Raw genomic sequence first — 14,526 nt, 5'->3', positions numbered from 1 at the left:
GTTTTGCAATTTGGCAATATCTGTGCTGTCTGTTTGTTTGTGTAAAAAAAACGATATTTATTTTGTATTTTTATTTAACCTTTATTTAACCAGGTAGGCCGTTGAGAACAGGTTCTCATTTGCAACGGCGACCTGGCCAAGACAAGCTAGGCGTGCAAGACAACAAATAGTTTCACATTCAATACAGTACAAGAACACAGAATACAATATGCTACATTAAGTGTAGAATAAGTGGGCAATTACAAATGCCGGCACGTAGTGAGATGCAAGTAAGTTGATGGATATGCAATATAGCTACATGAACAGAGAGTCTATATCACTGCTGAGATGGTGTAAAGAGTCAGTAAACAGTTAGTCTAGTGGTCTAATTAGTGAGGTAGATCAGTTATTAACACAATGTATATGAATAGACAGTCTAGATAAATGCTGAGGTGTAGTGAAGAGTCGATCTACAGTTAGTGCAAGTTGCGGTCTATTAAGTGATGTAGATCAGTAATAACACAGTAAGCAGTAATCAATCTATATAAATGCTGAATGTAGAGAAGAGACAATATACAATTAGTCCAAATGGTGGTCTAGGTAGTGATGTATATCAGTAATAATACAATATGCAAGAATAGACAGTCTGTGTGAATGCTGAGATGTAGTAAAGAGTCAAAATTAATTAAAAAATATATATATATTAATAAAAAAAACAAACACAAGAAAAGGCAAGTGGAGAGCACTTCTTTTATTTTAAATATGTCGTCATTGGTTTAGTCTGCATACAGTAACGTATCAGCAAATAACTACACAGCACAGAGGTGGACTGCTGCCGCACCAGTTGCAGCTTGGCCAATATGTAACATTGACAGCCACTGTCAAAATCTGACAGCCAGGCTAGCATATTCCTTCATTAAACTCCATTTAAAACTATTTATTTGAGATACAAAACCACTAGGGTGCCCGTGCGTCTGCTTCTTTTTCTACCACAACACAGACTTCAGTTAGGCAGTGTGGTACTTAACTGACACTGGCAAAAAAAACTGAAAAACATTATCTTTCATCATAGGTTATAAATAAGCTTTGCTGATTCTCAGAGATAGAAAGTTGGCATTTGAAAAATACATGATTGAAGTTGTTACACAAAATAATGGGGGAGGTCACAATTTGATTGATTCCTCAACCCCCTTTTGTAAATTTCAAGCATTTCCTTTTTTGTCTAAGAAAAAAATAATCCAATTGATGTGTGTCAAGGCAAATCCTGTCTTTGCTCTGTTCAACCTGTGTATGGCTTTAAATGGGGTTTAAGGACATGGCGAGATGAGAAGGTGATAATAATGCAAATTGAATGCAAAGCTTTAACATGTACATACTAGGGTTTCCATCGGGCCTAGAACATGCAGACAGGGCAAGGTAGTAACCATGTGTCTGGTGAGAATATTTAGGCACACATTAGATCTATCTACAACTGTGATTGGTTCTCCTTTGGGCCAATTACCCCTCTCGAGCTCGCGCTTCAGTTAACAATTTAAATACAGTGACACTATATAAAAATGGGCATTTAATGTAGCAAACTTAATTCCTGTGTTGAGGTGAAGGCCTCCCTGTCACTTGACATTTCACCACAGTTAGCCACTAAATTCAACACTACGCCTTACTGTGTATCTCTAGCAGTCTCATTTGATCTGATTTTCAACTGGATAGGGATACAAATGTGTGCTTTTCATGTTCTTTTGTATACATTTTTGTTTCTCTAATATAACAAGCACCAGCTCTCGAACATTATAACACTAGTACGCATTGACTCATACAAGATGAATGTCACTGCTAGTGGTTCATTGGTATTTTGTACTTCTCAGCGTAACCATGCACAGCCAACATTTTCAGAAAACACAAAGAAAAGTAAAGCGCAATTCAAAAGAATTCAAGATTAGGAACATGGAGGTTTGTAAGGTTATGGCCCATGGTTTTTAGGAGGAAGAATATGCTGAAAAATATAATTCACTCAGTCACAGAGACAAAAATAACACAAACTGTCATATTTGGATGAAAAAAGTAGTGGAACTATAGACTCAAGCCTCTTATAGAATCAAGTGCAGACTCTCCTAGCTTCTCTCCAGGTCATCCAGGTAGGAAGTCACCTGTGAAGACAACAAGAGGGAGATTCAGGATAAAGCACAAATAACAGCATGCCTCAGGTGCAACTCAGTGCTCGCACCCCAAGCGTTTAATCACACAGCTACTAACCCTAAACTTAGTCCCATATTATGCTAATTTTCTGGTTCATACTATTATTTTAGTTTCCGGGTCTTCTGCATCTGCATTCTTGGCGTCATTGCAGACAGGGAATAACTGTAACAGCACTGTAGCGGTACTTTCTGCCTATATACTATAGTTGTGACATCAGAACTGTTCATTCTGTTCAAGTCCTGACAGCTCATTTAAAGGCACCGTTTTTCTAAATAAGGGCTGTGTGCATTTCTCTATGGATTAAGCGTTTTGATACTGTACTGTACATCATTCTCTCCCTAACAACACAACACAACACAACACAACACAACACAACACAACACAACACAACACAGGGGTTGCTTAACCCTCCTGTTGTCCTCGGGTCAAATTTGACCCATTTTCAAAGTTTCTATATCAAAAATATGGGATTCTTCTCCCAAAAATAACACGGATGGTTCCATACACAAAACAGGCTGTGATTATCCATCAACATAAGTTTCTCTGATCTTAACTATTAGTCAAAATTATTCATAATGTCTATTGTTTTTTTTTTTTAGATAATTTTTTGGGCATTTTAGGCCTTTATTTATAGATCAGCTGAAGACATGAAAGGGGAGAGAGAGAGAGAGGGAATGACATGCAGCAAAGGGCGGCCGCTGCGTCGAGGAGTAAACCTCCGTATATTGTCGCGCGCACTACCAATTGCGCCCATTTCTGGGGTTTTTAACTCAAATATTATATAATTTATTATGAATTAGGTTTATTGAGCATTACATCCAAAAATAAGTGTAAAACTAGTGCTAATAGGTTGGAATGAAGTTGGCTAAGAAGATGTAACACAGAATTGGGTGATAGTTTATACTTTATGCTTCATATATGTGCAAAACAGAAGGACACAAGGGTTAATTAGCCAGTTTCAGTGGAGTCTGTCTAAACTCATCGACATCAAGCTACAGCATGTTAGCTGATGTTAGACTTTCACTGTGCCACAGAAAGAATGTGAATGTAGCTAAAAACTTGTAAAAGTAACCAGCAGATAGTAGTTTGTTGCAGATTACTTACACAGAACAAAAAAAAAAAAACAGGTCGTGAATCTGTTTCATTCCAAACCCAGCAGCTCAACATCAAAGATGAGGGTGGCGTTAGGAGGAATGATGCCCGGGTGGCCTTTGTTTCCATAAGCGTATTCAGGTGAGCAGGTCAACTTGGCCCTTTGACCAACACTCATCTGGAGGTATGAGGAGACAGACGATACAAACAGAGGAGAGAGAAAGAGACAACAGGGGCCATGAGGACCAGCTAGTCTGCAACATACAGTGCTGCTAATTAGATCGCAGTCGAACTTGGATAATAAACCAAAAGTCAAAGTGAAAACATATCTCTTAATAATGATGCTCCTGAATCTCATCCACTCTTTATTTAACAATATATGATGTTGCAGTCATCAAACGCTTTTTAAACAGATGCCCTATTGAGATAAAGGCTGACGCTCTAATAGGGGTGTAAGAAAAAATCGATAAAATTTTATTTTGCAATACTGTATAGATTTTCAAAAAGGCTTTTTTTTTTCGTTCAAAAAATATTCAAGACAGTGGTTCACCTTTATGTTGCACCGCTAGATGGCTATGCTGAGATACACCACTAGTGTCCTTGCCTAACAGCGCCTAGCAGTGCCTGACTTTTTGCTAGAAGCTAACAATGAAGCTATGGCTGAACTTTGGCCTACTTTAGCATATAAATACCCTGTAAAGCGACTTTGAGTTTGTGAAAAGCGCTATATAAATTCAATTTATTATTATTATTATTATTATTATTATTATTATTATTATTATTATAAACATTTGCTCACTAAGAACCTGTAAACCACAATCCCAAACTGGCAGTTTGATTTTCTGTTACTGAATTGTTTACCTAAAGTAAACTTCTTTGACTTTTATAAACATCATGTCTTTTTTTAAATATTAGTTTTTCTAAAATTATACTTTAAAAAAAGATATCGCCTTACGCACAGTAACGAAATATATTGAAATATATTGAATCGTGACCCATGTATCGTGATACGTATTGTATTGTGCTCTCCGTCGTATTGATTCTTGCCAATACATAGCCCTACGCTCTAACACACAACACACAGAGAACATGAAGCTACAGGGCCTGCACACAGGCCGCACCATTCAATAGCCACCTCATCCAAATGCTGCAGGGCTGAGTGTGTGAGATAAAAAGCTGCGTCCTTGCTGCATTGACCCGCTGTTTGTGACGCTGTTTGCTGTAATGGAAAACCTGGTGGGTGAAAACTCGATAATGGAACACTAAATTAATGTATTTCAGCAGATAAACTAACGACATTATCAGCATGTGTACAAAATGTGTTTTCTGTCTTGCAATCGGAATTATTTTTGCCTCTGAATCATGTGTGTTGAAGCTGCTTAGTCAGCATGACTTTTTCTTGGAATTGGTCGTTCCAATGGCATTAATAAATACACTGTAGCATGTCAAGTAGACCCTGTTCTGAAGGGATGAATGAGTGTGACCTGCAGAATTTGTAGCATTTCACCAAGCTAACATTTAAAGACTGCCTTAAATGAATGAATGAATGAATCAATCAGACTTTATTTATATAGCACTTTTCATACCCCCCCACCTACCCAACTACCCCTAAATTGACAGAAATAATGTCATTCAAAACAGGAACAAACTGAACCAAACGTAGGTATGGGGGACCCGGTCCAGAGAAAGTGCATATTTTGTGCAGTATATATTCAGTTCTCCAGCCTACCTGCACTACACCCTCTTCCCAGCCTCGGATCACTTCCTGTTTGCCGATCTTGAACCTGAAAGGCTTGTCCCTATCACGAGATGAGTCAAACTTACGTCCATCTGTCAGGGAGCCTGCGAAATGGGAGATGGAGAGAGGCACAGAGTCAGAAAGAAAGTGAGGCAGCTGCCAATGCACAACCTTACCACTTGGGTAAAAAAAACCCAGCGATGAGTCTCTGAACATGCACATTACAGGATTTATCACTAAGAGAATTCCTGCTGCAAAAACATGCCGACCAGATAATGATGGAAACATACTGGCTCCCTGTGCAGCAACATTCAGCATGAAAAAACTGTATTTATAATATCATAAAACCATTGGATCCAGGCATCCATCTTCCCTGCTGTGTGTATATTAGGAACGCAAATAAAGGGATTCTAAGGATCTCAGAAATAGCGGCTGCAGCTGTCTGCGGGGTGGGTTTCAGTGTGACAGTCAGGAAAACCGCACAGTAGCACCCCTCCAAGACTATTTACGTCAGTGCTATTACTGTTATTAGCACCAGCAAGGCAGCATGTGTGTGATGCTTTGGTGTGTGTGTGTGTGTGTGTGTGTGTGTGTGTGTGTGTGTGTGTGTGTGTGTGTGTGTGTGTGTGTGTGGGCTTGTTTAACTATATTCGTGGGGTCCAAAAACCGGGAGTCCAGTATACTTGTGGGGTACCGACAGCTTTGTGCCAAAATGCTGGACCCCACAAGTTTAAAGGGCTGTTTGAGGGTTAAGACTTGGTTTTAGGATTAGGGATAGAATTAGGTTATGGTTAGGGTGAGGGTAAGGGTTAAGGTTAGGCATTTAGTTGTGATGGTTAAGGTTAGGGTAAGGGGCTAGGGAATGCATTATGTCAATGACGGGTCCCCACAAAGATAGTGCCACAAACCAGTGTGTGTGTGTGTGTGTGTGTGTGTGTGTGTGTGTGTGTGTGTGTGTGTGTGTGTGTGTGTGGGAAAAGGTGCAACTTTGCTGGGCGCAAGATGCAGCCTGTAATCCAGGCAGTGGAGTGAGTGGGTGTCCTGTCCTCCTATGGACATCGAGATAGCACCCTAATGGAATTATCTATACGATCTAAAAGGTGCTATCCAAGTATCAAAGCCAATACAGTGCATTTTCACATTTCACCACCAAACAACACAGTGTTGACGTCTTCAAACACTGACTATTTCCTGCAGACAGAGCCTTTACAAAAACCCAGCAAATTAAAGTGTTGATCTTTACTTGGACGTCTACATTTAAAAAGACTTGTGTATATCCTGTTTCATGTCGCATTTCAAAACTGCTTGGTGCTGACAGGAAGGGAGACCGCCCAGAGAGGAAATCCTGTAGTTTGTGTGCTAGAAAAAACTTCACTGTGAAGCCCTTATCAAGTCTTGTTACATAATTTTGAAGCAAAGAGGCTTGTATTACAGAGAGAGTTATGTCTGTCTTACCAGGCAAGAGGACTGGGACCAGCTTTGCTAAACTAAGAATAAGTGCAGGAAAATGTATAGTTCAGCACAGTGGAAAGCAAAATCCATCTAAATTCTCATTTTGTTGTTTTTTTGTTTAGTTTCATTGCTTGTACTGTTTAAAATTGTAATCTCAGCCATTTCAGCAGTGTGACTATGAATATCTGTCTGTCTGTCTGTCTGTCTGTCTGTCTGTCTGTACACCACTTTGGTCCATACTGAAATATCTCAACAACTATTGAATTGGTTGCCATGATATTTGTACATCCAATACCTGTGAACCTAATGACATTCCCACAACTACTTTGAGCTTAGTGCTAATAAGCTAACACGCAAAACTAAGATGGTTAACACGGTAAAAATTATACCTGCTAAACATCATCCTGTTAGCATTGTGAGCGTGTTAGCGTGCTGACCATAGACTGTTAATATTTAGCTTAAAGCACTGCTGTGCACTCTTTGGCATTCCATCAGGCGCAGATGCAGCGCATTTCAGTTGCACCGTGGTTTTGTTCCGTCCTCCGCCATGCGTCATACCACGCTGGGAGCATTCTGAAGTGGAGCGTATTGCTTGCAGATTTAGTTGATTTGGTCATTTTTCCTGGATATTTGTGCTTCAACCATAAAAGTAAGCAGTCTACATAGTTAAATGGTTTCTTTCATTTAGTCCAGTTATGAACAACATAGATCAAAGATGTGTGTTGTAGTTGTTCAAATAGTGTAGCGATGTGATGTACGTTCCATAGTCTGTACAGGGTGTTTATTTTGAAAATTGACTGGATGCCCTAGCACAGTGGTTCTCAAAGTGAGGTCCGGGGACCCCCAGGGGTCCTTGCCCCCTCCAGGGGGTCCCCAACAAAAAGGGGAATCATTTATTTTCACTATAATTTCATCCATAAGTAACACAATGACAGATTGTATGACTATGTTGCTCATGGGTTTCATTCACTTTCTGTAATAAAACATCTAAAAGCAAAAATTCTATCAGGTAGGGGACCCTGGGACAAAGTCTTATCAGATGGGGGTCCGTGGTCTAATTTGTGTCAGTTTAGGGGTCTTTGATGTGAAAAACTTTGAGAGCCACTGCCCTAGCAGTTCCACTTCTTGCCCGGCCTGTGAAATGTCACGCGGCTCTGTCAAAATAGACCTAGCCCGTATTTTTTAGCGGAGCACAATGGAGAGCTACTTCTGGGATGCGCTGCGTTACAATTGGTGGAATCACAAGCATTGTCTTGAGTGGCCGCGATCGCCCCGCCGGCAAATGCAGTGCAGACGCGCCTAGTGGAATTTAGGGGTTAAGCCGCCTACACATGATCTGCGGCAAAACCGCGAGGTAGGGCGCAGAGCAGAGAGGCAAAGCGCAGCGCAGGTATACTTTCTGGAATTGGTTGCGCCTTAACAGGTCAGCGGCAACAAGGTCAAAGTTGAAATAATTTTAACTTTGAGTGCAGAGCTTGGCAACAATTCAGAGTGGTGCACGACGCCAAGGGTAGCGTTTTGCCTAGTTTGGTGGCACCTCTCTCCTCATAGGAAAACAACGGAACTGCCAGCGCAGTTTTGCCGCGGATCGTGTGTAGGAGGCTTTGGTCTTGTTGGGAATTAACTAGAGCTGAAATGATTAATCTATTAGTTGATCAGCAGAAAATTAATCTGTAAGTATCTTTTAATCCTTTAAATACATTTTCAAGCAAAAATGGGTAAAACTCACTGGTTCCTGCTTCTCAAATGTGAATATTTTCTCTACGCTTTTATAATAGTAGTCCGAATATATATTTGGATCTTTATATACAGTATATATACAGTCTATAGTTTTGGACTGCTTATCAAAACAAGATATTTTAATAGAGCTGCGCAATCAATTGAATTTTGATCACATTTTGCTAGTAAAACGGAAAAAGTATTAAGGGAGATTTCACAGTTTAAGGTGTTTTCACTGTTGATTTGTTTAACGGTTTCACTGTTTTTTAAGTTCAATAAATGCAACATCTTTCCAACAGTCAATGAGTAATCGTGTTACATAATCGTGATTTCAATATTGACCAAAATAATTGTGATTATGATTTGTTTTCTATAATCGAGCAGCCCTAGATTTGAAGACGTCAACTTGGGCTAACATTCTATAGATCAAATTATGAATTGGTACATTAATCAATAATGAAAATAATCATTAGCAGTCCTAGATATAATACAGTATATTAATCCTATAGCTGTATTATGGTTACGCAAAGAATTACTTATCGGCCCTTACAGGGATGAATAAGTGATGTCATATAGTCCTAGGAATAATTGGGAATACTTCATATATAGGCTATTTGGTGTTATTCAAACATTGCGCGTCTCTGGATAAAATACTACAAGAATAATAGTTGGTTATTGCAGTGCCCAGACGGTTATAATCCGCTCAACTAAACGCCCCCCCTCCAGAAACTCCAACAAAGACAGAAAAACGCTCAGACGGGAAATCAGACGGGATTTAAAAACCCCGCTGTCTAGTCTGTCTGTCTGGGCCACTGAGTGAACCCTGCGGCGGAATCCGTCTGCGTCTCCTTTTTTTTTGGGTTAATTCTCCAGACAAGACAAATTACAACATTATCCACTGATCTTGATGAGATCGTAATGGACCGCTCGGTCCAAACTAGAGCGCGCATTATTTTTACGCAGTGATAAATCCAGTGCGCTGTCCCCCGGGACATACAGCCACTATACTCCTGCTATCAACATGATCACATCCGACTATCTTCAGCACAAATGTGATTCCAGGGAGTGGAAATGTGGTGAAGGGGTTACATTTCTCATGCAGTCCAGTCGGTGACTGACAGTCATGCCTCTTTGCCCTACTGATAAACCACTGCCTGGAAGGTTTGAGGGTAAAAAAAAAATGTCTGCTGTGCATATAGTTTATCGCGCTCCACAGCGTTTCAAAAAGTGCTCCCCGTCGCTATAATAATGTTCCTGTGGAGATTTACAGTGTTTGCTGTGACACAACATGATTACTATGCTTGGCTTTTTTTCATACGGGTGTAGTAGACAGTTGCCCACAGCCGTCTATCCACTTGTACGGACGGCCTTCAGGAGTAGCCTACAAATAACCCACGAAATGTGCAGAATGTGCCCATGCATGCAGTGTAATAAGTTTCTTATTTAAAACTCACCAACATAATGCACCACACACGTCTGTCCTTTTTTGGGGAAAGTCCTTCCTGTGGAGAAACCAAAGAGGCGCTTAATATCACGGGCATACTATACGCGATTAAGGCGGTGTTTCTGCGGCTGTGTTAGATATATGCACAACAGATGAGTGCAAAACATGCACTTTGTAGGCTAATTCACACAAACACGTTTCCTCTTCGTGCAGTCGCTTTACCGTCGCCCGGGGTTATAGTCTCGATTTCGACTCCCATTTTAGCGGTGTGTTCTGGAGATGTCCCTGCGCCCGGCTACGCTCTTCTTCCCGCAGTCTGTCTGTCTGCTCCTCCAGCGGATGTTCTCAGCTGTCTGTCTCTCTCTCTCTCTCTCTCTCTCTCTCTCTCTCTGTCTCTCTACAGGGAGGTCCAGTGTCAATTCCGTATATTATACAACAACACTTCCGCTCCCAACCTCCAAAATAAAACCATAGACAGTGAAAGAAAATAAATACAACCCGCACAGAGGGATTTCAGACTGTAACACGGGCCCCCTGGCGGCCATATGCCCACAATAACATGAATACTTTTCTAAAACACCATCAAATACTGATTGGGATAAGACCATCTATGTGTTGAAAGCTTGGAACCATAATTTCAACATGTATCATACTGAAATTAGTTTGGATAATCTAATATAATAATATGCATGGCTCTGTTCTATTTGAGTGTCTAGTAGCAATCCATGACAGTGTGACAGTGAGAACAATAGCAGGACCCTAAAGCTGAAGCAGCTAAATGGAAGTCAGCCATCATTGATTTCTTTTTTGTATTTAACCCTATGCTTTTCTAATGTGGCATGGAAAAGAGCCTTATGGGGAAAAGGGAGTTAAAGATTATTAGTATGAGTGTAACTTCACTGACGGCTGTCTCCATACACAAAACCCTCCTCCCATTTTTTCATAAGTGGACAATAGTTGTTTTTTTTTCTGAACTACACTAGGCTATATCAGTATTTCTGTAACAGCACGTCTCAGTGAGGCTAAATGAAAATAAACCAGATCTATACAAAGTAAGCACAAAACGATCAGTAGATGGTCATCCTTCTCCAAAATCTAGCAAAAGAAGACAGCATTTTTTTAGCCTAAAATCATACAAAAAAGGCAGCATTTCTCAGCTTAATTCAAATTCTAGGCATGACATTGGGGCACACTTGGAGCACTGATAGGAGAATTAGGTGAGAAAAATGCTTTTATTTTGAAGGAACTTTAAGTAAGGTGTTTTTCTTGTATCTCTGATTAACTTAACCTCTGGTAAGGCTGTGTGTGTGTGTGTGTGTGTGTGTGTGTGTGTGTGTGTGTGTGTGTGTGTGTGTGTGTGTGTGTGCGCGTGCGCGTCTGCGTGTCTGTGTGTGTGTGTGTGTTTCGCTCTGAGGTTTCAGCCAAATCAAATGAATAAAAAAAACTGATTCATTTGATCTCACTGATTTATTGTCACACTTCAGGATCATATTCATACAATTTTTTTTTTTTTTTTTAATAATAAATAAACACAGATATCTGACTGCAGTGTAAACCTAATGAAGTCATAGTGAGAGATGGGGCTAATTTAGTTTATCAGTGTTTTAAGCCCCCAACGTCTCCTTCCAGGCAGCGCTGCCTGGAAGGCACTAGGATTAGGCAATGGTTATGGTCATGGTTAGGGTTAGGGTTATGGTTAGGTGCCTTGAAGTCAACGGTCTGCCTGGAAGGAGACGTTCGGGGGCTTAAAACACCATTGAGTGCTAATTTAGGAGCAGCTCTGAGTCAAAGCATCCTACTGTCCCAGCAGACACTCCGGCTCATGTCTCCACAGCAAATTTGCATCCATAGCAACGCCCACATCTTCCTTTCTGTAGAAACCAATAGCAATAAAAGCAATTGCTTCTAATATCCATAGGAGCAACTTTAATGTAGCGAGAAATTAAAAACTGCTAGAGTATTAGTTGCAGTATGATCACCATTTTTAAATCCAATTCTATTCTAACTGAAAAATCTGTGTATATATTTACTTTAAGCTTTTGATTACATTACATTACATTACATGTCATTTAGCTGACACTTTTATCCAAAGCGACTTACAATTGCTATATGTCAGAGGTCTCACGCCTCTGGAGCAACTAGGGGTTAAGTGTCTTGCTCAGGGACACATTGGTTGATGTATCGCAGTGGGAATAAAACTCAGATCTCCCACACCAAAGGCATGTGTCATATCCACTGCGCCATCACCACCCCACCATCATTTGATTTTCTAAAATTCTTCATGACTCATTAAATTGCAGCTCAATAGTTTTTGGGGGTGTTATGCTGAGATCACAAGAACAGATAATTGGCTCTAAGTGCATGCCATGGAGTGTCCACGTGGGCATGCAAGGCCACGAAAATACACGTTGGTTAAAAAATGCAATAAATTGCAACCAGTACTGCAGATTATTTGGCTTCTTAGAAACAAACACAGCGAGTCACTTTTGGTGTGATGGAGTCAATACAACTCTGGAGAACCAGAAACAAAAGGATGACCAATAGCAGAAGATTATACAAAGTTGGACAGGAAACAGTTGATAGTCACATATAATGTGTAAGATGTTGTTTTTTTAAAATTTACAGTATGTGTAATGAATCACTCACATAGAGTATACATGTGCTGCAACTGTATGTGTGTGTGTCAACAAAGGAGTGTGATAGAACAATAGACTTATTTTTTTAGTCTACATTTTTCAGACACTCCGGGGGCCGGACTTTCAAATAAAGAACATAAAATGTATTTATACCTAATACTCAGTTTTCACTTTTTAACTGAATTAATGCTATATTTGTTACATGTATATTAGTGTGAGCAAACTCCTAAAAAACATGGAAACTCCATAATGATAACTGGCTCTTTAACTAGTAAATGATCTCCGACTAGGAGGCAGTTCACTGAGGAGTGATGGTTAAAGTCTGTGATTATGGAAACGTCGTTGTAGTATGCAGTGTCCTGATTGGTGGAAAATACTTGCAGAAACAAAGGCCTGTTGTCAGGTAAAAATGTCACTGTCAAAGAGGCTGGAGCGAAAAGTTGATGTGGGAAACCCAAGCTTTAAAGGTGCACTATGAGTTCCTGCATGGTTTCAGCGCAATTTCATTTTTGTCTCAAATCGTAGGCATCTCTCCTTGATCTGCTAGCTGCCTGCCCCCCTGAACACACTGTGAAAAAGCCTGGTCTCAGGAGACAACACAGGGGTCGTAAACGTCAAACAAACACTAGGGGCACAGCCTGTGCACCAAAATACAACAAACCACGTTCCACCCAATCACCGACATGATGGTTGGGGGAGGGGGTGGGGGTTAGTGACAGTTAAGCTGCTTACACACCAACCAGACGGCCAACCGCTGGCAGAAAAGACAGTTGGACTGATCAGTCTCCCCGCGTTGGTCAAAAAAATGCCTCAGAACACACCAAAGAGACGAGACGTAATACGTCTCCATAACAGCAGGCGGCGCTAATCTGTATTGTTGCCCAAAAAATGAAAACAGGCAGCTGATTGGATGAATGTGTCATGTACTCATATTTTACTAAAATAGTTCACCGAAAGGTGTTTCTGAAAACATTTTAAGCGAGAAATAGGCCGTGCAGTTGCTGAATCTGTCTTTATTTCAGATCAACAAAGGTCAGTTTAAAAGATTTTCGTCAGATTTTGAGAGGCTCATCCGCTCGCCATTTCCGGGTGAGTCCCGACTGCCCTGTCTCCGACTGAGCATGTCAGGTCGGCCAAAATAAAGGCCGACAGCTCCTCCAACGGACGACGGCACAGAATACACCAAACAGACTCAAGTCACTGACCTCGCCAGACTGTCCAACGGCCGATCATTGGGTTGGTGTGTAGCTGGCTTTAGTCAGTTAGTCATGACAGTAACGGAAACATGGGGGGAGAGGCGAGCTTGCTCTGTTTTGTTTGGAATTTACTTGGAACGTCAACAGAGGTGACGTCATGCAGGAACTCATAGTGCACCTTTAATGATGAATGAATTTGTCTTGTATGCCTCATTTCCAATGAAACAATGCTCTTGCAAAATAATACAACCAGCATCATCATCAAGAATGAAAAATGCGAACATAAAGATCGTGGCATTCACGTGCATTAAGTAGCCACATGCTGTTTTGGTCTTATAATACATCCATAGGTTTACCGCTCCAGCGGAGAGGATGGTTCGTTCAGCCAGCAGATTAGTTTACAAGAATTTGTCCAAATTTCAAGATTCATGGCAAACTAAGATAAACAGTTACTACAAACCGACAGCTTTTGTTTCAGCTTGTTTTTTAAAAATTTGCTATTTGCAGAGTAGAGCTGCGTTTGCGTAAAACAGCGCAGTGGACAAGAGTGGACTGTACAGACAGAGCAGATTGAAATATCGCTTCCTACATGTTTATGCCTGTAGACAGATGAGTGCATTGATAAGTATTGACTTTTTTTACTCACGGAGGTTTTATTGTAGCCTACTTACAGTGAGGAGCCTAGCGTTAGTTCATCTGAGCCAGGGGCGTTTCTAGGACTTAATGCAATGCAAAATACCTGCTGTAAATGCTTGCAATGCTAAATACCCAAATGCATTTTTTCCTCTTCCCATTTTCTGATTTCATGATTATTCTGCAGGCCAGACTGAAAGCTTTGGCGGGCGGATGTGGCCCCCGGGACGCCAGTTGACGATGGCTGGTCTATGGATAGGACACATAGGCAAAGAAATGGATATGTAACAAAGGTTTCCGATTAGAACCCAAGATGATGCTGCCACTACACTGCTGTCCATGTGCTGCTGTTGTTTCTCAAGTACTTGGTTTGATGTAGTCAATTACTTAATTGTTGAAGACATCTAGACGGCTCAGTATCTCAGAGCGTTGAGGTTTTAACTT

General features: G+C 40.7%; 1 protein-coding gene across 1 annotated transcript; it reads right to left on the bottom strand.

Moving 5' to 3' along the window:
• Positions 1-710: 710 nt before the first annotated feature.
• Positions 711-10,008, bottom strand: fkbp1ab (FKBP prolyl isomerase 1Ab). Its single transcript, XM_031286697.2, has 5 exons — positions 9,840-10,008; positions 9,628-9,675; positions 4,994-5,106; positions 3,277-3,442; positions 711-2,123 (listed from the first exon to the last, which is right to left on the bottom strand). The coding sequence occupies exons 1-4, from the start codon at positions 9,874-9,876 to the stop codon at positions 3,314-3,316; spliced, it is 327 nt and encodes a 108-aa protein (XP_031142557.1). The 5' UTR covers positions 9,877-10,008; the 3' UTR covers positions 711-2,123; positions 3,277-3,313.
• Between the last annotated feature and the right edge of the window lie 4,518 nt (positions 10,009-14,526).

The sequence above is a fragment of the Sander lucioperca genome, chromosome 12 (assembly GCF_008315115.2).
Source record: "Sander lucioperca isolate FBNREF2018 chromosome 12, SLUC_FBN_1.2, whole genome shotgun sequence".
NCBI lineage: Eukaryota > Metazoa > Chordata > Actinopteri > Perciformes > Percidae > Sander > Sander lucioperca.
This window is presented reverse-complemented; position numbering and strand designations above follow the sequence as displayed.

Coding starts and splice junctions, on each gene's coding strand:
- fkbp1ab (XM_031286697.2), bottom strand. CDS start 9,876: ATGGGAGTCGAAATCGAGACTATAACCCCGGGCGACG. Junction 9,676..9,839: donor GACTATAACCCCGGGCGACG/GTAAAGCGACTG, acceptor GTTTCTCCACAG/GAAGGACTTTCCCCAAAAAA. Junction 3,443..4,993: donor GGGAAGAGGGTGTAGTGCAG/GTAGGCTGGAGA, acceptor TCATACCTCCAG/ATGAGTGTTGGTCAAAGGGC.